We start from the raw sequence: 24,129 nt of genomic DNA on the forward strand, positions 1-24,129 counted from the left end.
CAACAGCTTTTGGTACCAGATCTGGTCCTCATTCACTTCCCATGTCACTGTTGCTCACGATACACTGGTAGGAGGCGGAGTTATCGAGTCAGAAGCGAGTTACTATAAGGTATTGAGGTGCCTGGTGAACCGTGGTAGAGATATCTCGGCCACAAAGTCCATAATAAAAACCCATTTACCTATCAGCAAGACTTTTGATACCACCACAAATCCCATACATAGACCCAGCTTCTATCTGTTCCCTTCAAGACTCCAGTGAGGTACTCCTTTCAGTAGCTAATGATGGCTTGGTTTCGGCGTTCGAAAAAGGCACAACAGCGCGCATCCACAAAGGAAGACCAACAAGCGATAGTAGACATGTCCATGTCAGGATTCATCGCAGGATTCTGCAAGCTGCCGAATGAGCTCAGGGATGAGGTGTTATTCTACATCTTCGGGCTCTTCCCGCACCCAGGAGCAAGATCGGGCGTGCAGTTATGGAATTTAGCCACCAGTACACTACGCATTTTCGACATCTTCCCTTCAGAGATCCAGAGTTATGTTCGAGAGTACCTGATGTCGATGTGGATGACCGATAGTACTTATATCGCCATCGACCGACCCGAAGACACTTCGAAATACCGCCATTCCATGGCGCACTACGCCCTCATCGCCGTGCCAATCGATTGTCGCAGCATGGTACATGATCTAGAGCTCCGTTGCACCGGCAGGGTCGTCCAGCGAACGGAGGTCGATGCGACGGACCTCGAGATGCCTGAGACCCAGATTTCTGTATCGATGCATGATGATGTTGAGGGCCTTCGACGAGCTTCGTAGTCTATATATTGACTTGAATGTCGTAGAACTCTACGGGTATCCTGGCAAAGACGATACGATTAGCATAAAGGAGAGGCCACATGGTATGCTCCGGCTAATTGACGTATTTTGCGACATCGTCAATACGAGACGGAACCCCACAACTCTGCACATTGGATGGACACCAATAGCCATCAAGGACAACATCAGCACAGCCTTCGAAAAGCGATTGGATGAAGGGAGGAAAAACCTGTTTGGCGTGATTCAAGCTGCTTGTGGGCAGCATTGTCGTGTGACTTGTGGCAAGCGTACCGGTGTAGAAGGAAAGAAAATGCGCATATGGGGCGAGCTGTCTGGTTTACCGCGAAATACGAGGGGCTCTCTGGATTACTGCGAAATGTGAGGGCTGTCGACGACTACAAACGGACGGCACTCTTTGGTTCAGGGATACAACGACTTGAGATGGCCGCTTGGCTACCGAGGGATCAAAGTGTAACTTTCGATTGTAGAAAGAGGTAGTAAAGGTTGGCTTGAGGCTGTGAAGTTAAGTCATTAGCTGGTTCTGGGGGACAAGCTCCTTTGCTCGTTACTTTCATATCTGTTGGGTTGCGGGTGAGCCCCGTGTCTTGGGGTCTCCGAGTTTATATCTCCAGCTCTGAACTCTAAGTTGGAAGAAACTTTATCATTTTGAACGACGGGCAAACTCACCAGGCCACCTCAGGCCGTCGCAAAAGGGTGTACACAAGCCTACAGCTACGTGTACCGAGCTTCAGAAGCAAGTTCAAATCAGTCCCTGCCGAGTTTGACATCGCATCGTGAGTTCCGAAAGTCCGCTGGAGGATCACAGACAGCGGTGAAGACATGCACATAAGCAAACGACACAGCATTGCAAATCAGATTAGTCAGAGCAAAGAAAGAAATCCCATTGGAAAAAGAGAGCCTATTCCGACTACAAAAGCATGCCAACTCAATTTAGCTTAACTCTAGTCCGCGGTCTTCCACCCCTTTAACGATGCGGGGAGGCCTTCGATACTGTATCTACGTTAGCAATCTCATCAATCCCCATGGCGGATATAGTCGACCAACCTCAGAGGATTTGAATGGTGGTTTGAAACGACAGCTTAGAGTTTATTGTGGTAAACGGGCGGATCGGGTGGAAGATCTTTTCACAGGGGTACCGGCAGCATTGTCTGCCAGCCTCCTGATGGGCGCAATAATAAGTTAGGTCGGCTTCTTCCGGGCAGCTGGGGGCATCCTGCAAATGTAAAAGTTAGCCTGAACTCTTCTAGGTAGTGTGATTGCGCATGTGACATACCCCTGCAGGCTCACAATGTACAAGAGAAAAAATTGATGTTTTACAACTCGTCTTTAGTCTTCTCCAGCTCTCCCAACTCTTCCACGTTCTCTGTTCCTGGGCGGACGTCTCAATTGGATTAAGATCCAACTGAACGACATCAATAGTGGAGTCTCCCACACGCGGATCGCTTCCATCCCGCCAGGCCTGGGATCCCAGGGTTGACCGAATAGTCGGGACGAACTGGAAAACTCTATCCTTCGCATCCGCCGTGTGTTGTACAGTCTGGAGTGTGTTGAACCAGATGAGTGAATAGAAAATCTAGTTGATTGAGATGATCTATCTACACGAGCGATGAAGCACCTGATATGGGTGATGAGTACAAAGAGAGAGAGTTTGTCTAAAGCACCTAAGAGACGAACAAGTTACTGCATGTGAATGGAAGGTTCCACAATCTAGCAGAGTGGAAGATCGAATTATGTTAGGTTTAACATGAGCTCTGCTAGTGTGATTGCAGATGTGACATACCTTGCTAGCACAAAGCAAAAGGAAAAAGAGGGATGCCTGAATTCTCGATTCATGCATGGGTATAGTTTGACTCGGGTTGCAGCAACCTAGGATCAGCAACTCATACGGTTCACTAGGTGTCCCTTACTCTCCCTTTCTCTTCCTTACGGAGTTGTGGTGCTTCCTTGCTGCCAAGGGAACGACCAAGGGAGCGCCCTAAGGGATAGTTCATCTCGTTCCTCTATATAGTCCGCCTTTACGGCATCTACAATACAACAGAGTTCACATCAATTTCAACCTGAGTGTTTGACGATTAGTTCAAGCAACGTCACTACAACACCACAATGCCTCGTCATAGAAATCCATACACTCGTTTACCGCTGCATGAGGAGCCTCATAGTGTTTTCGGCAGACCGAATAAGAGAGAAGTTCAGCATTTTGGACAGCTAGTAAACTCGTGAGGCTACCCCAGACAACGTCAACAGAGCGTTCACAAGATTAAAAAAAATTATGGCATAAATAAGACACCATAGAAACTGCCAGACTCAATCGAACCCATTCAAGCCGGTGGCCACTTTGCTCCAATCTGCTGCATCAATCCAGCGACACTTGCAAGCGGCCTATCCCTGCTGGTCTCGAAGTCCACATACCCTTTCCCCTTCACAAACGTCGCATTCCAAGCCTTCTGCTCTTTCGATCTAGCCAGCTCCGCATAAAACTCCGCGTGCGCCTCTCCATCAATTTGCGTCATGACGCTGTAACCTTTCTCTGTACGTTCGTCCGCCACGTACCAGAACCCTTTCGATCCGGCTGGTGTGGCTTTGCCGTAGGTGTTCGCTGCGAGCTCGATAAAGTAGTAGGTCGCGTTTTTTCCGACGCCGAGCGTCATAGTCTGGTCGACGAGTAGCGCGCCTTGCATGTTTCCGGTGTAGATGAAGACGTTCGGGTCAGATGGGTTAGCTGTCGCGGGTAAATCGGCGAAAGCGGCGGCGGCGGCATAGGCTGAGACGGTGTTGACTTTAAGGTTCTTCTCCAAAGCTTGAGGGGAGACGCCTTTGAAGGGCTCGCTACCGTCCGGGGCAAAGGTAGCGCCGTAGCCTTTCGATTGTATGTCAGCATTTTTGGTACAACACATGATCATGTAAGAGAGGATAGGGAAATCGCAACGAACCATTATACACGACTACGTTTGGTCGGCCGAGCGTGTCCTGCACTTCCTTGAATATCGCGGTGATGTTGGCCGGATCGGCTGATAGATCCGCAGTGATGAATTTGTCTGCGGCACTCGTGATCTCGGGCTTCTCACTGCGGGCGACGGCAGCGATCTTATAGCCGTCTGCGCGGAATTTCTTCATCACGGCCAGGCCGACATTGGGGCCGGCGCCGAGGAATAGGAGCACGGGAGCGGGCATGGTGGTGTATTTAAGTGATATCTTGACTTTTGATGAGACGGTTGAAATATGAAGGTAGCTTTGGGAGGTTGAAGGAGTGATTCAATCGATTGGTCAAGTAGAGTGCGTGAAACTAGGAGGAATTGCGGATACTTATAGACTCTCTAAAAGAACACACAGAGTACCTACCACAGAGCATCAATTGTGCTTCACCATAGCAGAGATATGTCAGCATCGTGGTCTTGATTGGATTCAATCAGTTAGGCTGCATAGATGATCTCACTGTTGAAACTAGGCTAGAGCCAACCCCTCTTTTAATGAAGCTGTAGGAGAGTAAATTTGCTAAGACTATCCACCTGAAAGTCAAAAGCTTTGATTGGCTCTAGAGCGTCGCGATTGAAATCAATGGAACAAGATCGCGTCTCAAACGTCGAAAGATTGATTTTGCGGACGAGGAGCAGTGTTCACGATGGGCGGCTTTGTGGAATATAACGGACGGAAATTAACTCCGGCCTTAAGCCCGCGCCTAATCGGCCCCGCCTAATCGGCCCCTCTATTATCCACCGCCTAACTCTATCGTAAAGGGGCAGGCATGGCGATATAGTAAATAAGACTTAGCAAATTTATATAAGAAAATCACCTCCTTTTTATATAGGGCGTTGATAATCTCACACCCCCTTTTCGCTATTCCACACCCCCCCTCTTGGCGCTTCACCACCTTCTAATTGGCTCGGAGGGCTACTCCGGAGCCTCCGATTCGCTCGCTTAACTTGCTCACTAATTCCGAATGCCCTCTGCAAATGCGGCCATGTACAACATAGCCTCCAGCGCAGCCTATCTGATTTGTGCAGCTGTATATACGGCCGTACGTGAGCTCGTACGTGAGGCTATATATGAGGCTATACAAATTGGCATGGCTATACAGCCTCGTTTTACAGCGCGTCCTTTCTGATTTGTGCAGCCGTATATACATCTTGTACGTGAGCCCGTACGTGAGGCTATACGTAAGGCTATATATACGGCTGCACGAATCGGAAAGGATGCGCCGTAAAACGGAGAGGCTGTATAGCCATAAACAGAGAGGCTGCATAGCCATGCCGATTTGCATAGCCTTAAGTATAGCCTCACGTACAAGCTCACATACGGCCTCGCGTATAGCATCACGTGTAGAGAGACGTAAGGGTGAATGCCCAGAGGAAGCTCCGGGCTGCTCCGAGCCAATTAGAAGGTGGTGAAGCGCCAAAAGGGGGGGAGAGGTGTGCGTGGAGTGAAAAGGGGGTGTACAAGGAGTGATTAGGGGGTGTACCATTATCCCTCCCTATCTTAAATGCACAAATATCCGTTGAAAGTCTACGATTGAAATAGTTATAATGTCCTGCCGTCATCCCCTCTCTACCGCTCAAGGGCACCCCAAAGCCGATGAACGTGTCCCTAGACTTGTGGCAAGACAGTGGTGTCTACTACATGCGACCTACATTGCAATTTTATACGCAGTCTAGAAACTAGAGGGGACGCAGGCCGCTAAGTAGACGATATCGCCGTCTTCTGCATCGTCTGATTGAATACCTGGAAGGCCAACGCCGGCTGATCATGCCTGGCTGTATGTCCAGCCTCGTAGATACGGAGAAATGAAAGGTTCTTGAAGCTCTTGAATTCTCCTTCCACCAACCCATTCACGGCATACGGAGTAAGCCGTTTGTTGGCGAAGGTAGATGTGCCCTCATACTTGATAGCGTCTGCAACGTCGAGGTTCCCAAACCAATCGTCTACCATGTCGGCATCGCCCGCGTATATGAGAGTAGTGACGCCACTGCGGACTACCTTACTCAAAGTGTTCAAGGTCGAGCGTGCGTCAACGGCCCACTCGCCGAATCGAATCTTAATCCTTTCTGAAGAATCATCCCACGATGATATAGCCCCGATCGCTTTCATAACATCCAGACGGTTCAGGTAACCATGTACGACCTCTTTCTCCGTTGGTGTCCCTAGATCAACTCCTTGGACTGTATATATACTTCTTTTACGAATGTCATAGACGTCTTCATCTCGTTCGTCGATCAAGTAGCGTTTCAATGAACACATGCGTTGAACGTTTCGGCAGTTTTCGTAGCTCGCCGAGCGATCGCACAGCTCTTGTGCAGGGAGACACTGCGAGTAATACTCCCACATATACGCGTTGGCCTCGTTTTTGCTAATCAAAGGCTTGTAGGTGTTGTTGCGGCTATACTCTATGATCCCCTTGTACTGAATCGCACCATCATACCAGCCGTTGCCGATAATTAGAGCAGCGATTTCGATCTTCTTGCCGTTTACGCGCCCTGAGTCAATGCCTTATTCTGCCGCTCTATGTAGTCGGCAAACACTGGCCCGTAGTGGCCACCGTAAGAAGATGTGATGATACTCAAGTCGCGGTTTTCATACTCCTCGAAACCCGCAAAGAAAGCCTGAAGTAGGTTCCAGATGTAAGGGGCCGCAGCATCAGTCGATCCAGCGAGATTGAGGCTGGATGAGAAACCGGCATCGATGGGTTGGTCAATGTAGATCATATTGACGTTCTGGTTGAGGTTGTACGTGTTGCTGATTGACGGCGTGCTTTCGCCTTCCTCAAAGTGGCATGGGCCGAGCTGTGTAAACAGCTCCGCCGTGCTTGCGCCTCCTAGTCCCCCTGCCAAATTCATCGCAAAAGGCGCGGTCGTGGGGTTTGTACGAGCCTCAACAAACCTTTGAATTGTTAACCTTGTAAGGTGGATTGCAAACGATATGGGCATGCTCGGTTGAGGTAGCTCATTCGTGGAATGGGGTGACTTACCAGAAAAACGTATGCTCCACTTCATTAAATGAAGCGTAACCCGAATATTGATCGACTCTTGGTATCTTCTCGCAAATCCCAGAATTTTTCACGACTTGCAGCACGATTCCGGTGGCCTCATTTTCGAAAATCTGATATGTAACACCGGCTTTTCTCTCACGGTACCACTTATCCTTCGAGAGAGTAGCGGCAGAAAAGACCCCGAAAGCAGCAGTTAAAAGCAGCAGGTAACGTAGACCAAAGGTCCTCATGATGAAGGAAGGGTGTTGGCTCGAGGTAGATTGCTTGATGCGGTTGGTTGTGTTGGTTGTGAAAGATAGAAAGCTGCCAGACGGAAAGTTCTGTATTTCTATTTTACCTGTTGGTGGGGTGGTAACATTGTCGGATTGATAAGGGGGCTAGTAAACACACACCCCCTTTTTAGTACTATGGTATCCGGGTTATATTTTGTGTCTGGTCCGTGCGCAGCATTCGCCGTGTATGTATTTGAAAGACACCAATCAAAGCCTCTGTTTCTACGTATCAAAATGCTCAGGCAATACAAGTAACCTGGGAGAGGCTGTGATTGGTGTCTTTCAAATACACGGTGAATGCTGCGCACGGACCAGACACAAAATATAACCCGGATACTATAGTAAACACACCCCCCTCTCGTCCGATCTTCTAACTGGCTGGAGCGGCGCGGAGCTTCGTCCGGAGCTCTATTTTCACGTGCACCTACACGTGTTATTCTTTCCAATTCACTTAGACGTATGTAAGGCCGTACGTGATGCGGTACGTGATGCGGCACGGCTATATAGCCTTTCCAATTTGTATAGCCATGTAAGCAGCCTGTCTAATATATATAGCTATATATACAGCTACATAAATCAGAAAGGCTGCGCTGTAGAACAGAGAGGCTATATAGCCGTGCCGCATTACGTACCGCATCACGTACGGCCTCACGTACGTACGGAAGAGATACACGTGTGAATAGACATAAGGGTGAATGCTTGGAGCTTCCTCCGAGCCCTCCAAGCCAATAGGAAGGCGGTGAAACGACAGGGGAGAGGGGGAGTGGGTTTACCAAAAGGGGGGGTGTGTTTACTAATCTCCATTGAAAATGCTCAACCATGGCTATAATGAGGCAGCTGATGAGTAGTCTAATTTTACCAACAACCCCACGCCAACAAGAGCCACATACTCCGCGTGCACGAAGTTATAAGTGGCTCGTGTTGGCGTGGGGTTGTTGGTAAAATAAGACTACTCGCAGCTGATCATCCATAATAAGCATTGGACGTTAGCGTTCTGAGAGCCCATCCACGGATCAGTGGAATCATGGCACTGGTAGAAGACTGTCAGCTAATTGGACCACCATGATAATGCGACGAATCGGATTCCGGTCTGAACACGGGCTTTGGACGGCTGTAATTCTTGCCGCCAGGATACAAATATTGCGAACACAAGACTCTTGCTACTTTTCGAAGCTCTTTATTGATTGGCATCATGAGCACCAAAGCCGTAGCAGTGCTCATTTCACATTCCAAAATATACACTACCTGGACGACGCCGGTTTCCCAGAGGTATATCCCAAAACCCAAACTCCAATGAAGAACCTTTCTATCGGCGCATGCCAACGCGTAAGCATGATCGCTATACACTGAATTCGAAACATATTACCTGAATCTGAGTTCAGGCTGCAATCAGACCGGGCCCAGACTGCGATAAAGGTGGCTCATTCTCGTCTCTCTTTTCCTCGTGATTGATAAAGATGAATGAGATGAACATGATGACCGCGCCTACCCAGTAGAGCGCGCTAGAATACTGAGAATCGAGGATCATCTGACCAACGAGTGAAAGCGGGATCGTAAGGCTCAGGCCCACGGTCACAACCAGCGGCGATGTGAGAAGCATCGCGTAGGCCCAGCAGAAGTCAGAGACTAGAGACGATGCAGAGTTGACCTGGTCAACGATGTCAGCCTATATTAAATACGGCTTTACGAAGGCCTAACTCACTAAGACGATGGTGAGTATACGATTTGTGGGTGGAAGTTCGAATGTCTCCACCCCTGTAAGATGTAGGATGATGAGGCCAGGCCATAAAAGTATGCAGTTAAACAGTCCGACTAATCCAAAGAAGAGAGGCATGTTGACTTTGCTTTCGTCCCCAATTCTTTTCTTCATGAGCACCGCATAAAAGCCGTACAAGACGGCGCTGAAGAAAGCCATCGAGTCGCCAATCGCCAACTCGCGGGGTGATTTATGAGGAAACGTTCCCCGATTCTCGTCGCTTTCACCAGAGACGTCGACAGTCGAGATTAGAGCAATTCCGGCGAGGGAGGCAAAGACTCCGAAGAGCTTCCTGAGAGTAAAGCGCTCAACACCCATCACGGAGCCGCTGAGGAGGGTCCAGATGCCTATATTGACGTCAGTCGGTTCGTTTCCTGCTTCAGGAGGCTACGTACTGCTTGTCGAAGCCAGTATAGTGGAACTGGCCACTGTGGTATATTCTAGACATGCTGCGGCGAAATAGTTGGCCTGGAAGATGAATCAGCGTTGTTGGAAAGCGACTTTATCCCATTCAACCATACCAAAAACTGTTCAGACATTAGCAGAGGTCTTACAAGCATGACGCTTAGCACCTACCCATAATATACAAAACTCTAGGCTCAGCTTAGCTGTTTCGGCCAACGTTAGGCCTGCCTGCTGGCTCTGAATACTGCCGCCCAACTCCTGTGAGTTGCCCATATCCTCCTCTAACAGCATCTGTGCGGATGGAGACCTGCTACGCCGCGAACTTTGGCTTCTCCCATCCGATTTGGAGAGGTTATCATCTTCGTCCTCATGATCTCGAAGTAGCTTGTATTTCCCAACTCTTCGTTGTAGTAGTTCTCGTAAGGTCGACATCCGGAATCGGTCATCGTATAGGTGTCGTAGGAGCATAGGGAGAAGCGGTATTATGAAGAATGCGGTATTCGTGTAGGTTACGAAGTAGGGTTTGGAGTACTCGTTGTCGGCGAAGATGGTCTGTCCCGAGTTAGTATCTTTGACTACACCAGACTGTAATGGCCGGTCCAGCAGGACTGCTGAAGCACTATGTATATCGATAAGAACCCCTTATTCACTCACACTCGCTAGGAAATTCGAGGCCGTCCATAGGAAAACCGTGGCCAGCAAGAGAATGATGCCGACCGTATGTCGCCATCGTCCAAGCTGTGGCTTTCTACCAGCCGACCAGTCGCTCACAACGCTCGCAGGCGACACTGGCGAATTCAGGTCCGCGGAAGATATAGAGTCGATGCTGGCTGCGCGTGGAAGCATCGGAGAGGTGTCAATAGCAATAGGGGATTGCCCTGGAGACATGTTTGGAGGAGCCGCGTGGCTGGCAGAGTATTCTATAGCTGAAGGGCGCGCGGGCGAAATGTACTGGCTGCATGCGCATTGCGATGCAGTTGACCAGTTCGGCGAGAGGTGGGATAGTCTGGAGTGCGAAACGTGCGTGACGGGCGACAGTTGACATCGTGACACGGGATGATATGCCACCTGCAGGCTGTTTCAACGTTGCGGCTCAACCGCCATTCAGCCCCACTACGTCAGCCTCAGGAGAGCACAGGCACAGGGAGTCAGACATGGCACAACATTCCTTGCAAAGGGCTGGCATGCAGTATTACGGTCTCTTTGTATCTAGACGCTTATCTACATCGCTACTGTAACACGCGACTGAAGGAGGACGGAAATATACTGATCTTGCCCTGTCAAAGCCAAAGACGCCCATGAACATTCAAGAACCCTCGCAAGCCACAAACTCCTATGGTATGGTGGAAACAAGACCAATGTACCGGTACGAAACACAAGAAGAACGCTGCATCTCATGCCATCTAGCACGCGCAACCGTCGCGGTCATTCTTCAAATCGATTGGGATAGTCTCGGGGAAGTCGGAGTTGAAGTCTCCCGCTTCTTCTTGGGCCAAAGCCTGTTTCGCGATAGCTGCGGTCTGTTAGTACGTCCCACTAGAGTCAGCGGTGTGTGCGAGCCCTACCTGAAAATGCCTCCTCTACGTTCAAGGCCTCCTTTGCGCTAGTCTCGAAATACGAGAGGCCACCTTTGGACTGACAGAAAGTCATGGCCCGCTTCGAAGATATCTATGGCTGCAGTCAGCTATGCGAGCAACTTTCAATACGAAGCTTCTCATACCATGCGTCTACTCTCCTCGACATCAACCTTGTTCCCGATGACGACCTGCTACGCGTGAGAAAATAGTTCCTTTTGAACGATGTTCATAGCCAACGTACGAAGGGAAAGCTCTCGGGATCCATTGGGCTCGCCTGTACTAAGAACTCGTCCCTCCAGCTTTCTAGAGTTTCGAAACTCTTGGAGTTGTTGACATCGTAGACAAGAACGCAGCAGTCAGCACCACGGTAGAACGCAACGCCCAGCGACTGGAATCGCTCCTGGCCGGCGGTGTCCCAAAGCTAGGATATCTTAGCGCCCACCCACCCAGACGGTATTCCTTCGCGCACCTGTAATGTCACCACGCGGTCGTCGTCCATCACAACCTCCTTCGTGAGGAAGTCGGCGCCTATCGTAGCCTTGTAGCTAGCGCTGAACTTCTTGTTGACCTGTGCAGACCCGTATAAGCTTGGCATATACACTGGATGGCCCTCAGGAGGAGGATGAATTCGATAGCTTCGCGAGGGTGCGGCGTACATATTGGTTCATCAAGCTGGTCTTTCCCACCCCGCTATCGCCAAGGATAATGACCTGCAAAGGCCGCATTAGACGTCGGCCTACTCAGGGGTTGAGTTTCGAGTGCATACCTTGAGGAGGACCTTCTTCTTTGACGACATGATTCCGGAGTTTGGCCTGGCCAAAAACGAAGGTAGGGTAGCTGCGATCAATGACGTTCAAGAGGTGTCGTCCGCGTGAGCTGCGCTGCGGAGGCTCTAGCGACTATGGCAGGCAGCAGAAACCTTTCCAGTGATCGAATGGACGGACGATCTGCTGTCTCAGTAGAAGGCGTAGGGCAGTGTCCGGATCGCGGGTTGGTGCGGCGCAGTGGTGAATGTGTCGTGGTGGAGTTGGAGCTTCGGCGATAGCTATCCAATGACGCTAAGTTTGACCCGAGTGCTAATTGGGCAGGGATACGTCGCCGCGGCCTGGCAGTCTCACCCCTTTCACCACCACCTTGCTCTCCTCACCACCCTCTTCCTCTCTCCGCTAACACTGAATGACCTCGTTATTGAAATAATCATAGTCCAGATCTTCAGAGAGGGGGCTTAGGAGAAGCTAAGCTGATGGCATCTATCCCCTCTAGCAATGCGTTTCCGCCCCCCTTTCACACATCATCTTCTCGAGTCCGAGGCTGAGGCAACACAGTCAAGATCGAACAGGCGCCCACTAATCGCCCCAGCCACTGAGACTGCTCAGGCGGGCAAGGCGTAAGCTCCAAGAGCTCTGAGTATTCGAAACTCTTCAGCCTTGAATATGCCCTACCCCCTTCGGGGGGCAGAGTTGTCAGTCAGCCGCTGCTTCACGAGCGAGGAAGCATTATTCATCATGTCCCCAATTCCCTTGGACCCTATCTTTCATCACAGAGTGGGGCCCTCTGAATGAATATCTTCTCTGTTTGCCTCTTGCTCTCGGACAGACTGAACCTTTGAGTTCCGGTCCCCTCAAAGGACCAATTGCGTGCTTGAGCTCGAGCATAGCCTAGAGATCAATTCGGGAGTTCTGTCGATATATCATGCCTCTTCTCCTTTGCTCAATTCGCTGCTAGTTTTGCTATTGCAAGCTCCACTTCCTCTAGCAGCGACCTATGTGTCGCGCTGCTAGCTTTTCGTTCAGCTGGATGTCGTACCGAATTGCTGACCTGAGTGAAGATAGGAAAATGACTGATAGTAATACTCATAACTATCTATTCTTTAGTAGGCATATGCCCGCTTATTTACTCGGCTTAGTCTGTGGCAAAGACGGCCCCCAACCTCGAAATGCAGAATGATTGGACCGTCTGTTCTTCGCCAAAGTCACATGGTACACAAAAGCCACTGCGGATGAGCTTTCTCACCTAAAATATGCCCATTCTATCATCGTCGGCAGTCAGTTCGGAAACTGTCTCTGGCATACGAAGGGCGGTGCAGGTGGCCTGATTTTCACTTCTCCCAGGCAGGCAGACCCAAAACGCTCAGCCACTACTACTTTCGCGCATACTCTTACCCGTCCGGCTCTTACAACATCAATTCCAATACTGAATTATTGTTTAAGCTTCTTAGGATAGATACATGGTAGATTGCCAGGATGATGTTAGCCCTTTTCCCTGGGAAGTCCACGCTTACGCTCTCCCCTTGCAACTTCATCCTACTCGCCACTCAATCTTGACTCAAAACATTGTATCTGTGAGTTGGGTGTTGTAGTTACCTCGGATTAGCTACAGGCACCCTGGTGAAGGATGTGGATTCAAGTTGTTCGGAGCTTACGTACAGTGCGCATTATTCCTTCCTTCAAAGGTGAATTGCAAAATGATAACGGGGAGTGAGCGCCGGAGCCACTCCCCGCGATGCCGAGGCTCGATATAAATATTTTGGTTGAGAAGCCTGCTCTGGACTTTTCACTTACCCTTCCTCTTTGCTTTATTGACGCAAGATTGGGACGTTCACATTTTCTTCTCGCGCCTGCATAGGCACCACCCAGGTCACGTTAACAATCACACCACAGCCGCCGTCGCGCACCGTTCTGCGGATTCCAGGCTCATCCACTATGTCGAAGCCACAGTCTTCGACACCTTCCGGCCTTCAAGAAGGCTCAATGGCTCTCTGCCAGGGAGAACGCAGGAGCATGCAGGAGCTCAAGATGACCGCAATGAACAGTTCGGTCATGACCATTGGTTTGGCTCCAAAGGCAAGCACCCCGAGGAAGCTGGGAAATCCGTTGAGTTGGAAAACCTGTTGAGTCATCGACCTAACAGCGTTTTACAGGCAGCTAAATCTGTGCTTTACTTCCTCGAAACGCTCTTTCTCTTCTCAAAAAGCGACATCCCGACCTACGTAGTTCCATGCACGCTCTTCGGAACGCTCAGCACACTTGCTGGAAGTTCTCTCACCTCCGCTCCTGTCTCGGTCGCGACGCTCCTCTTCCGAGTCCCCACGGTTGCGCTCTGGGCCTGGCTCTTCTGTGTCTTGTTCAATTGCTCGAACCAACGCTCTCCCGACAGCGTCCTGGAGGACAAAATCAACAAGCCACACCGGCCCATCCCCGCAGGCCGAATCACCTCGTCACAGACGAACCTTTGCATGGCGATTGGAGTTCCAGCCGTACTTCTCCTCAACTACTTCTTCCTCGGAGCATGGGAAGAAATGGCGATCATGTACACGGTCATGTATCTATACAACGACCTCCAATTGGGCGACAACTTCTTCTGGAAGAACTTCCTCATCGCCACCGCCGGCAATGGAGTATACAACGCGGGATCTCTACGGTTGGCATCTGGTACGGCCCGTGCATCCTATTTCACCTCGAATGCAAGCGATCTCTTGACTCCGACCGCTATGAAATGGATCGCTCTCGTATCTTCTGCGGTACTCATCACGATGCACTTGCAGGATCTCCGAGACCTCGAAGGCGACCGCGCGAGGGATCGACGGACCCTCCCTATCGTGTTCGGAGAGAAATTCGCACGCTGGTCCATCGCGGTGCCAGTGATGCTCTTCTCAATCGCCGCCGCTTCGTTCTGGAAATCGGGCATCATCGGATACACAGAAATTTGCGTTCCAGGAGCAGTCGTGGCATATCGAGTCATGTTCCTGCGCGGTACCAAGCACGATCGAAAGACATACACGCTCTGGGCTGTCTGGTTGATGGCTCTCTATGCTCTCCCTCTGCTCAAGAGCCTGCCCTAGATTGTCAATCAGGTTCATGGGGGTCTAGACTCGATATCGCAGCATAAGATACTAGGTGTCGTCCAGTAAGCAGTACTAATTTGATATCTGTTTGGTCGGCGCTGTGGCTCGAAGAGCAAATCTTTCCGAGTTGAAATGTGTTCAAGAATGATGTAGGTAGCGGATCACTTTGGGCATGTCCCCGTAATTGTCGATGTTCTCATCAAATCAATCAAAACCCTCAATACTCATTAGTAGTATTAAGCTCCTGAGACGATTTTGGGCATGTCCTCATAGTTGTTGATGCTCTCATCCAATCAATCAACACCCTCAATACTCAAAAATCCTTTTGCCTTGAAAGTGATACCATCATACTAAGATCCAGAGACACATGTGAGAGCCATGGAGTATTATTATGGTCTTTTTTTAAATCAAAACGGGAAGCAATTGACTCTAATCTACGTAGCACACTGACCTCAAGAGTACACCGATGATCTGCTGCCAACGACGTCTGTATCTACATACGTAAGAAACCTATAGGAATGTAACGAATGGAGAGGCATACGATGCTGCGTGAAGTGACGCCTTAAAAGAGTGTTTAGAACAACAACTAGTTGCATATTTGACAATGGCAAAAGGCGCCTTCAAGGTAGTAAGGTACTTGAATGTCCTCAATCACGTGATTGAGACAGCACAGGCGCTAGTATACGCAAGAACGAGCTCTAAAGAGTGATACATAGGTGTTGAATAGATGCGTCTAGGTTATTAGAATCTAAAAACTTAGTGGAATGAGACTACATATACGGGGTTTTTCTCTACGCTGGATCACGTTATGCACACATGCACGCGCCAGCCTTCTCCGCTTCAGCTTCGCCTCCATTGACTAGCATAGCCTTCTCAGCTTCATCCAAGTCGTTATCGATCACTCGGATTCCGAATTGTTGAAGACCAAATTGTTGAAGACCATGTCATACCACTTCTAAGCATAATACTCCACCCTCGTGCCCATTCGTTCATGTGTTATTGTGTGCCCCAAGTAATCACCATTGCTCAGCTTCCTGTGGCAGGTTAATAACCTTGAAATACCACGAATTGATGCCTAAACTGCGTTTCAACTCCCGACGCCTATTTGATGCATTACGAAACTACTTGCAACTCTCGTGATAGTGGATATCACATCTCAGTGCGAGCGTCTGCATAACATTGATTCCCTAAGATATCTATTCCTAAATATGGATGATAATTTATCATTACACCATGATTCAGTATCCAGCAAACCCATTTCAACAAGCCCGTCAGATTGTGGGGTCCCCGATACTGAGGATGGTAAGGCTCAAGGTCGAGGTCATTATCGTTACTCCTCTACCAAAGCTCGTAACTTTGTAAAGTATGCACCGCATTGAGCACACCGGAAGTATATGAGCTAAATCATTCTAGGAGCTTCATAACTGGCCCTCATTTCGCCAGTTCAAAAGCCTCGGAAAGCTCTCGCAATAATATTCAAGGCCTTACTCTCATACCCGGTGCAGAACGAGTACAGAAACAACATTGGCAGCAATGTCTTGACGAGTACTTTCTCAACTCCACAAAACGCAAAGATCTACGCCATACCGACTTCCTACAGATCAGCGAACTACTCGAGAGCCCAGGAATGACGCAATGCGCATCCGTCCCCAGGCTTTATTTTGTTATAAGATCTTTGAAGCTTTTGAATCTTTTGGATAATTTTCTGGCACGAAATTTCTGACCTGTGGTTCCCATTTCCGAAAACAGACATTACGACAATTGCTTCCCAATTCGTCGGATCAGCAAAGATTCGCCTCCGTCCAGGATGACATTCTCGACAAAACCTTTTTGAGGCAAGCTCCTAATCCCCACTTTAGTTTCGATGATGGCGATACTGTGTTTGGTGTTGGGCGTGTCCTTGGCGAAGGTGGTTTTGCCATCATCGAAGAAGTGACTGACTTCTAACCAGGTCGAAAAGAATTATTTGCGAGAAAGAAAATTGAAAGAAGCATTTGAAGACGCAAAAGACGTTGATGGCGGCTTTCCAGCGCGAAATCAACGTGATGCAGCTAGTCAGTTATCGGCACTGTGTCGAATTCATGGGCAGCTACAGTGACCGGGATTCTATTGCAATACTATCGGTCCCAGTTGCAGAAATGGATTTAGCGACGTTTCTAGATCTGCCCCATTTATTAGAACCTCAGATTCAGGTCTTGAACTCTAGCTTGGGATGTCCCAGCGCTGCTCTGCTGTATTTGCACGAGAAGAAGATACGGTACGTGATTTCAAGCGTTAGCCGTGGGACCTAGGGGTAATCGAGCGGGAATACAAGCGAACTCGGATAATGCCTTTGTGTAGTCTTTCTTCATTCCATCAATATCTCCAAATCCATCGTCTTCTTAGGCTAATTCAATCCAGGCACGAAGATCTCAAGCCCCAGAATGTTCTGATACTCGGCAACAACGTCCTACTCACAGATTTCGGCTTCAGGTAAGCCACAAGCTACAATTTTTCGTCATAGATCCGTGGAGACATGCCTGCCACTGTCTGAGCGTATGAGGGGAAAGTTCTTCAGCTTGATACCCTTTAAGCTGCTTTAAAAGTGGTGGTTTAGGGCAGTATTGTAATTGCCGAAGTGGTCTCCAAAAAAAGTTCAAAAAGATTTAGACTGGCAAACAACGATGGACGTGTGTTTCAGCTCTATGGCGAGGAATTTTGTTGGAAAATTTATTACTGACCACTCAAAGCTTCGACTTCTCTGATGAATCAACATCTACAACGAGAGGCCGACCATCCCACTGGACCGCACGATATTCCGCTCCAGAGGTCATGGACTCAGGTTGCAGCACTACAACCTAGGATCAACAACTCATATGCCAGAAAGCTACTCTCCGAACATCAGCTGTAGAGAACCCAGCTGAAATCTCAGCTGTAGAGAACCGAGCTGAAGCCTCAGCTGTGCAGGGCTCATCTGAACTTACTAGCGCGCCACCCTGGGGGTGGCCCCCTTCCTTCCCCTAGTATATATACAACTAGCTAGACGTCTATAGAAATCAGAGTTCACATCAATTTCAACCTGAGTCATGGAGTTTGATGACCGAAATAGAGCGACGGATATTTGGAGTTTGGGCTGTATATTCATCGAGGTTATCTCTAGAATTCAGGGTCAACCCCTTACGTCCGTCAGAGACTTCTGGAAATCGAACGGCAACAAGCATTCAAGCTTTTCCATGAATGTGGACGCTACACGACTCTGAGTAGACAAGATTATGTCGACGTCACAACCGGAGAAGTACTCAGCTATGCTCACATATGTCGCAAATACACTTCTGGAACGTGATCGACTCCTACGGCCTTCTGCCCAGCAGCTTGTGGATAAAATAGGAGACACGGACATCATTTATCCGGACTTTCTATGGACCGGCTCCTGCTGTAGGAATATTCACACCACACCTGAAACGCTATCCAGGCTCTTATGCGCCGGTGTCTTGGTGGAGGCTCCGCCGATATGGCCCCTAATCAATGAACAACATATTCGGAGAGAGACATGCATCCTACTCGACCGACTTCAATATCGTCGGGACAGATTCCCGGTCCACACCGTTACCATTTCGTGCTATGTTCAATTCCGCAGACGAGTTCGCCCATGTATGTGACATTCTCACTCAGCTGGCCGCTCGTCTCGGAAATAGCATTGGTACTACCGAAAAACGAGGTCATGAACACACGAGCGATGACAATCATCGTTGTTCGCCTGAAGCTTTGCATCGAGCCATTGAAGCGAATTCAATATGCACGATGCTTTTCACTTGTCTTCTGTTTCAGCTGCGGCTTCGAAACAGCGAAGAGGAATTTGAGGTCTCGTGTATAGTGGAATTCTGCGTTGGTGGAGTCCCATTCCCTCGTTTGAAGTGTTACAAACACGCTGTGGTGGCTATGACTGTTCTTTACGATCGTGTTGATCCAGATCCTGACTTCGTGCCTTGGGACGAACACCATCCGATAAACTCTCCCTACTATGGAGACTTGAGAAATGCGAGTCAAAGTCAAGTCATTGGACAATTCTTAGCTTGCTGACACGTTGTCGATGCTAGCGTTTTCTTGCAAGAAGATCGTCGAAGTGTCGACCGTATCATCGATGCGCTTTGATAAGAGAATGAAATGACACATTGGGGCCATATTTGAATATTCCCCTATCAGACAATGTGTTGTATGAGAGGTCTCTATTAGCTGCACAGATTTCCAACTAGCACACATGATGTCTCCTCTCTACTCTTGATAATCATGTATGAAATTATTCGGCGTCCCGTTTTGAGTATCTCTGTCCTTTTCCGCCAATCCATAAGATCCAAGGCCTCAAACATCTGCACGAACTGTAGGACTCATCTCGCAAGCTTTCGAGTAAAAAATATATTAGGTATCATGCTCTACTTAGGCTAGTCCCGTCTGTCGTACTCCAACCAGAGAGAAGACCGACACTCTGAAACCAACCCCATTTTGGCAGACTCGGTATCAGATACTTTTGGGTAAGTGCTGTAGTCCCGTACCTGCAACTCGAGAGCATAATTAAGCACCACCAAGAAGGCGCCCCGCAAGCTCTTTCATCTTCAAGCTCAACCCTTTCTCCGCCTCACTCTCTCTCACGCACCTCGTACACTGGCACGGCCCTCCCATCCACGTCATCAGCTCCTTCCTACGTTCCTCAACCGGCAAAAAGCCATCTGGCGACTCCGGCGCGATGTAGGTGATGAACAACTCCTCTCCTTCCTCGATATTGCTTTTCGCACGCATCACAATCGACCGCGTCGGAGGCTGCCCGGCCACCACCTCGCCGGGGTTCTCAACCTGCCAGCTCACGTTTGGCTCGCAGCTGTGATTGAAGAAGCTGAAGAGCGGTCCCACGCCCTCCACCGCCTGGCGGTCAACGCACCCGAAACTATTGTTACGGATCCGCTCATACACCGTCAGCAGTACGTCCATGTCGTAGCGGAGGTCGCCGTAGGTGTCGATGCCCAGGTATTCGAGGAAGTGTATCGGGTCTCTGATGTCGCGCTGGAGGCTGAACTTCCTGCTGCTGGCCGGTCCGTATGAGGCGGTGAGGCCAGCGATCAGCGGGTGCTCGAGTGGATGTGGGCAGTTGTCTCTGGCGCACTTGGAGAGGAAGGTCGTGAAGAGAAGAGTGTGGAGAGCGTTGGGCACATGCGCATCGGCACGGACCTGGAAGCAGTTTGAGTCGAATGCTTCGGGGATAGACGCGGCGTCATGTGGCGGATGGGCAACGGGTGGTGCGGGTACGGAACGCGTGGCGGCGATGAAGGTGGTAGACTCCTTGTGGACGAGCCCTTGTTTCGGGATCGGACGAGTCGCGAAGACGCCGTAGACGTCTGGCTTCCCGGCGGCGAGAGTGCTGTGCGAAATGCGGCAGGTTCCGTCAAGAGGTGGGCGTTTGAATTGGGCGTTGGAGGACTCGATATCCGCCTCACTCCGCGTCAGGTACTCGGACGATATCGTCGGATATGTGCGAGGAATGTAGGAAGCAGTGGGTGCATTTGGCAGATCTTGGGCCCGAATGGCCCCATAAATCTCCTCCGTGTAGGACTCGAAGCTGTCCGGGTAGTATTGTGCGGCCTCGTTGCACACTCCCAAAGCGTCGGCGACGCAGTGCATTTCAAGTAGTGAGCGAATAAGCAGCTCATAGCCGTCTTTTTTGCACATATTGACCTCGTTAGTGTCCCGCATGCTCACTGCGTCCGCACCAAACTCGGTAGCAATGTCGCAGAGTGTGATGATCTTGTACGCATCGCTGGCCACCATTTCGGGATATTCGAGCATTTTCCAGATTTTGGCGCGCAAGAGGCGGTATTGGGCGTGACGGGGAGTATGTTGTATGGCGAAGCCGACCTCTCGAAGCTGCTCAAGGATGGGAGGCATGTTCGATGTTTTGAAGAGTTGTGAGGTGGTGAGAGCGGTCGACAGGCGTGTTGACGCGACGGAGAACAGGCGGTGGGTGATGTTTTATGGCTTTGGCGTACAGGTGGAAGGGTAAGCGATGGGAACGTTATAGGCCCTAGGGTCCTTCAAGCCTTTTCCAACCTCCCTAAATATTCACCAGCTGACGTCCGATTTCGGAGGCGTTGCAGAAGTCATCGAATTCACACCCCTAAATCGGATCGAGGTCAGTGAAACCCTGGATCGATGGTCTACCCGCACACCCGTGTACACCTACCAGCCACTGCCTGAGGTGGCCCAGCTGTTTTTCGAAAAGTGCAAAAAGATGAGCTTCCGAGTCCGATCAGGGGATATCGAACAGCGGTAAGCCAGTACACTCGCAAGTTCGCCTCCCTTGAGATATCTTCGCAATTAACACCTAAGAGAACCACCATACTTGATCCCCATGTCCAGCTGCGTACACCTATCAACAATCGCCTGAGGAGGCTCAGCGAGTTCTCAGACCGCTCAAAATAGCAACCTTCCGATTCCTAAAATTCTTCGAGGGCCTACAAAAAGTGGCAAGCTGGTATAATAACACTTGCGAATCCCACCTAGTTTGAATACTCTCAAAATAATGGCTTTTTCAGTGACAAGTACTTACATAATCGACCGCATATCACCTCCTTTGATATACTTGTCGTAGCCGCAGAACGTGGTCCGCGTAGTGGCACAAAGTGACCGAAGTCATCGCTCGGAGCTATTAAAATTTCAGAGACTTGAGAAAAGACTTTAGAAAGGGAAGTTCTGACAGCCTACCTAAGCAACATCCCCTTCCCAACACCATATAACCGAAGTAGCGCCATGATGTCAAATCTACCCGCCTCCAAATCTGGCTCCTGAATTTAGCCGGCCGCTCACGATACGAAAAGGTAAGGCTTGGAATCAGGACCCTCGGTCATTAATCTTGATAATCGACTTACACCTCGAATCCGCCCCTCGACACATCAAATGAAGCACCGCAATGATGTACCAGCCTCCAAATCTAGCTTCTGACATTGCCCGGCCAATCATAGGATCAGAAAAATAAGGCCTAGAATCAGGACGCTCGCTCACTCGTCTTGCCAAGCGACTTACGCTTTGAATCCACCCCTCTGCATACGAAACGAAACGCCGGAAAGTTGTCAAAAGCACTAGCCTCTAAATCAGGCCCATATATCCCCTCTCATGGCTTGAGACAAGTATCATCTGGTCTTTCGTTTTGACAACCTAGCTGCGCCACAGACACTCCTCAACACCCTGAGTTGACAGGAGTACGATGTCAAAAGTATCAGCCTCTAGACCAAACCCGTAGCGTTCCCGTCTCGATCACGATATAATCAAAATGAGGGGCGGATTCCGAGCTACTCACTCGATCTTTTTGCCAGCCCACTCACACTACCCATCCACCCCTCGACACCTCAAGCAAATAACCACCAAAACATCAAAAGCACCAGCCTCCAAATCAGCCCCGCATCTTTCCCATGCCCCCACCTCTCTCAACCGCTTCCCTCCTAAACCACTTCCCCTCCTCACCACACAAGCACCGGCTTCACAACCCCACCCCCCCTCATCCCCTCCACCGCGTTCTCCCACCCCTCCGCCCCAAAATACTCCACGATATTCTCCAACCCCAACCGTCCCGCCCTCCATTCCCCCACCAACTCCGCCACACTCTCCCGCGCCACCGAGTCTCCTTCAATAGCGCCAATATACTGCTTCCCCTGGACCATGAACTCGAAGATGGGCAGGTCGAGCACCGTGGAGGGGGGCGCGGTGCCTACTTGCAGGATCTTGCCGCGCGGGGCGGTGAAGGCGATGGCGGTACGGATCAGGGCGGGGATGCCGGTCGTGTCTAGTGTGATGGTGGGGCCGAGGGAGGAGGGGGTGAGGGCGCGGACGGACGAGATGAGGGTAGCGAGGGGGAGAGGAGAGGAGGCAGAGGGGGAGAGGAGGGTGTGGGTTGCGCCCAGGTCGGTGGCGAGGGAGAGGCGGGATGGGACTGGGGAGTTCAGGTTAGTAAGTGGGCGTAAAAGGGGTGGGTGGGTGGGTACTAGGTTCTCCGGTGTGTATGATTCTTCTGGGTTGTAGCTTGGGTGAGCCTTCGGGAGAACCGATGCTAGAGGGTCTAGTACCCGTCCCTAGATCCTACTTACGAACATCGATACCGATGATGACTTTGCAACCGAGAGCTTTGGCGGCCTGTGTCCAAATTAGTGCCCTCACTTCTAACTCCCTCCTAAATCTATTGTTCCAGATAATCCCAAAGACGTGGAGCTTCACGAATGAAATAAACTCACCATAATCCCACTCAACCCCACACCCCCCAAACCAACCACACACACCACATCCTCCTCCCCCGCTCCCGCAACTTTCTTAATCGTCCCCCACCCGGTCTGGATCCCACACCCCAGCGGCGCCAGCAACCTCAACTCCTCCAGCCTAACCCCCTCATCCTCACTCACGAGCCCCTTTACGTTAACAACGCTCATCTCGCGGACCACAGTGCGGGACGCGAAGCTGGATTGGCCGAAGAAGGAGCCTCGGATGGTTGGTGTTACTTCCGGGGAGTTGGAAGTAGACGCTGGAGAGAAGACAGGGCGGCCGAGGAAGTTGATCTCGTTGAACTCCGGGCAGTAGACGGGATGGCCGGAGGTGCAGAGGGCGCAGGTAGTGCAGGAGGAGAAGGAGAGGAGGACCGGGTCGCCCGGGGTGCAGGTCGTGACGGAGGAGCCGGTGCGTTCGACGATGCCGGAGCCTGGGAGTTGTATCAGGACTTACGTCTTTTCGCGACTTTGAAATGAGGACAGTTGGGGATGTAAGAATTGAAGAAACATGTTACAAAGGGAAGTCGAAGACCGGGGCTTTGGCTATCCCCTGAAAACAAAGCCGAAATCTAGCATGCTTCCCCCTCCCTCACCCCCAAACCGCAGCACAATAAACAAACAATGCTCAGGCTTCCCTAACCAAGTCAACTTACCTTCGTGCCCCTTAACACACGGATAGCACGCTCCCCACTCCCCCTCCTTCACATTCCCAAAATGCACATCCGTACTACAGACCCCGCTCGCCACAACCCTTACCACAACTTCATCATCCCCCGGTTCGCGGATCGTCACATCCTCCATCTTCCACAGGCCTTTTGAAAGCGGCCCGCGCGAGACGATAGCACGGGCGGCGTTGGGTTTAGTGTCGGACATCGCAAAAGTAGTGATCTCGCAAATTGAACGAAGACGATGAGGCGAGAAGAAGGCCATGCCGGAATGGGGGAGTTCGGAGGCTAAGAGACAAGTAACAGAACGAATTGCACAGATGAAAGCGAGAGTCCGGAGAGGGAATTCGACCGCGAAGAGAAGGATTGGAGAACGGTACCCGACTTATCGAACATCCATGGTTCGGTCTGGTGTCACCAAACCCCGGCTCCGCTCCCGTCTCGGCACGTCGGGCGGGCGTGGGGTTTGTGCATGCAACTCGTCCGAATGAGTGACCTGAGAGGCGAAAGAAAGTGA

The 24,129-nt window shown here is 50.4% G+C and overlaps 9 protein-coding genes across 9 annotated transcripts; 3 read left to right on the top strand and 6 right to left on the bottom strand.

Moving 5' to 3' along the window:
- Window positions 1–282: 282 nt before the first annotated feature.
- Window positions 283–816, top strand: BDZ99DRAFT_538865 (uncharacterized protein; the record flags this gene model as incomplete). Its single annotated transcript, XM_033726656.1, has 1 exon — window positions 283–816. One exon carries the CDS (start codon window positions 283–285, stop codon window positions 814–816), a length of 534 nt encoding a protein of 177 aa, XP_033573513.1.
- A 2,028-nt stretch (window positions 817–2,844) lies between these two features.
- On the bottom strand, window positions 2,845–4,284 carry BDZ99DRAFT_423044 (uncharacterized protein). The gene is made up of 2 exons (XM_033717012.1): window positions 3,768–4,284; window positions 2,845–3,694 (listed from the first exon to the last, which is right to left on the bottom strand). The coding sequence occupies exons 1-2, from the start codon at window positions 4,006–4,008 to the stop codon at window positions 3,156–3,158; spliced, it is 780 nt and encodes a 259-aa protein (XP_033573514.1). The 5' UTR covers window positions 4,009–4,284; the 3' UTR covers window positions 2,845–3,155.
- A 986-nt stretch (window positions 4,285–5,270) lies between these two features.
- On the bottom strand, window positions 5,271–7,047 carry BDZ99DRAFT_574046 (putative carboxypeptidase S1; the record flags this gene model as incomplete). Its single annotated transcript, XM_033728343.1, has 3 exons — window positions 5,271–6,305; window positions 6,368–6,708; window positions 6,797–7,047. 3 exons carry the CDS (start codon window positions 7,045–7,047, stop codon window positions 5,509–5,511), a joined length of 1,389 nt encoding a protein of 462 aa, XP_033573515.1. The 3' UTR covers window positions 5,271–5,508.
- A 1,420-nt stretch (window positions 7,048–8,467) lies between these two features.
- Window positions 8,468–10,096, bottom strand: BDZ99DRAFT_394524 (vacuolar membrane protein; the record flags this gene model as incomplete). Its single annotated transcript, XM_033715899.1, has 6 exons — window positions 8,468–8,737; window positions 8,792–9,192; window positions 9,241–9,313; window positions 9,367–9,372; window positions 9,422–9,802; window positions 9,905–10,096. The coding sequence occupies 6 exons, from the start codon at window positions 10,094–10,096 to the stop codon at window positions 8,468–8,470; spliced, it is 1,323 nt and encodes a 440-aa protein (XP_033573516.1).
- A 339-nt stretch (window positions 10,097–10,435) lies between these two features.
- Window positions 10,436–11,846, bottom strand: BDZ99DRAFT_466118 (ras-related protein-like protein). The gene is made up of 7 exons (XM_033720696.1): window positions 11,594–11,846; window positions 11,484–11,537; window positions 11,297–11,395; window positions 11,069–11,248; window positions 10,971–11,015; window positions 10,816–10,918; window positions 10,436–10,763 (listed from the first exon to the last, which is right to left on the bottom strand). Exons 1-7 carry the CDS (start codon window positions 11,621–11,623, stop codon window positions 10,654–10,656), a joined length of 621 nt encoding a protein of 206 aa, XP_033573517.1. The 5' UTR covers window positions 11,624–11,846; the 3' UTR covers window positions 10,436–10,653.
- A 1,721-nt stretch (window positions 11,847–13,567) lies between these two features.
- On the top strand, window positions 13,568–14,992 carry BDZ99DRAFT_466120 (uncharacterized protein). Its single transcript, XM_033720697.1, has 2 exons — window positions 13,568–13,670; window positions 13,748–14,992. The coding sequence occupies exons 1-2, from the start codon at window positions 13,578–13,580 to the stop codon at window positions 14,666–14,668; spliced, it is 1,014 nt and encodes a 337-aa protein (XP_033573518.1). The 5' UTR covers window positions 13,568–13,577; the 3' UTR covers window positions 14,669–14,992.
- A 1,760-nt stretch (window positions 14,993–16,752) lies between these two features.
- BDZ99DRAFT_479789 (uncharacterized protein) lies at window positions 16,753–17,253 on the top strand (the record flags this gene model as incomplete). Its single annotated transcript, XM_033722281.1, has 3 exons — window positions 16,753–16,928; window positions 17,072–17,143; window positions 17,175–17,253. The coding sequence occupies 3 exons, from the start codon at window positions 16,753–16,755 to the stop codon at window positions 17,251–17,253; spliced, it is 327 nt and encodes a 108-aa protein (XP_033573519.1).
- Window positions 17,254–19,042: 1,789 nt separating this feature from the next.
- On the bottom strand, window positions 19,043–20,718 carry BDZ99DRAFT_538899 (uncharacterized protein). Its single transcript, XM_033726657.1, has one exon. The coding sequence runs from the start codon at window positions 20,582–20,584 to the stop codon at window positions 19,220–19,222; it is 1,365 nt and encodes a 454-aa protein (XP_033573520.1). The 5' UTR covers window positions 20,585–20,718; the 3' UTR covers window positions 19,043–19,219.
- Window positions 20,719–22,152: 1,434 nt separating this feature from the next.
- BDZ99DRAFT_394226 (putative alcohol dehydrogenase) lies at window positions 22,153–23,820 on the bottom strand (the record flags this gene model as incomplete). The annotated part of the gene is made up of 4 exons (XM_033715879.1): window positions 22,153–22,622; window positions 22,777–22,822; window positions 22,921–23,378; window positions 23,601–23,820. 4 exons carry the CDS (start codon window positions 23,818–23,820, stop codon window positions 22,153–22,155), a joined length of 1,194 nt encoding a protein of 397 aa, XP_033573521.1.
- Between the last annotated feature and the right edge of the window lie 309 nt (window positions 23,821–24,129).

Source organism: Mytilinidion resinicola, assembly GCF_010093595.1.
Source record: "Mytilinidion resinicola strain CBS 304.34 unplaced genomic scaffold BDZ99scaffold_16, whole genome shotgun sequence".
Lineage (NCBI taxonomy): Eukaryota > Fungi > Ascomycota > Dothideomycetes > Mytilinidiales > Mytilinidiaceae > Mytilinidion > Mytilinidion resinicola.

Excerpts from the sequence above, each read along its gene's own strand:
- BDZ99DRAFT_423044 (XM_033717012.1), bottom strand. The coding sequence starts at position 4,008 with ATGCCCGCTCCCGTGCTCCTATTCCTCGGCGCCGGCCCCAATGTCGGC. Across the intron at positions 3,695-3,767 it reads AAACGTAGTCGTGTATAATG|GCTACGGCGCTACCTTTGCC; the intron begins GTTCGTTGCGAT and ends TACAATCGAAAG.
- BDZ99DRAFT_466118 (XM_033720696.1), bottom strand. The coding sequence starts at position 11,623 with ATGTCGTCAAAGAAGAAGGTCCTCCTCAAG. Across the intron at positions 11,538-11,593 it reads AGAAGAAGGTCCTCCTCAAG|GTCATTATCCTTGGCGATAG; the intron begins GTATGCACTCGA and ends CGGCCTTTGCAG. Across the intron at positions 11,396-11,483 it reads CCAGCTTGATGAACCAATAT|GTCAACAAGAAGTTCAGCGC; the intron begins GTACGCCGCACC and ends GGGTCTGCACAG.
- BDZ99DRAFT_466120 (XM_033720697.1), top strand. The coding sequence starts at position 13,578 with ATGGCTCTCTGCCAGGGAGAACGCAGGAGCATGCAGGAGCTCAAGATG. Across the intron at positions 13,671-13,747 it reads CCATTGGTTTGGCTCCAAAG|GCAGCTAAATCTGTGCTTTA; the intron begins GCAAGCACCCCG and ends AGCGTTTTACAG.
- BDZ99DRAFT_538899 (XM_033726657.1), bottom strand. The coding sequence starts at position 20,584 with ATGCCTCCCATCCTTGAGCAGCTTCGAGAGGTCGGCTTCGCCATACAA.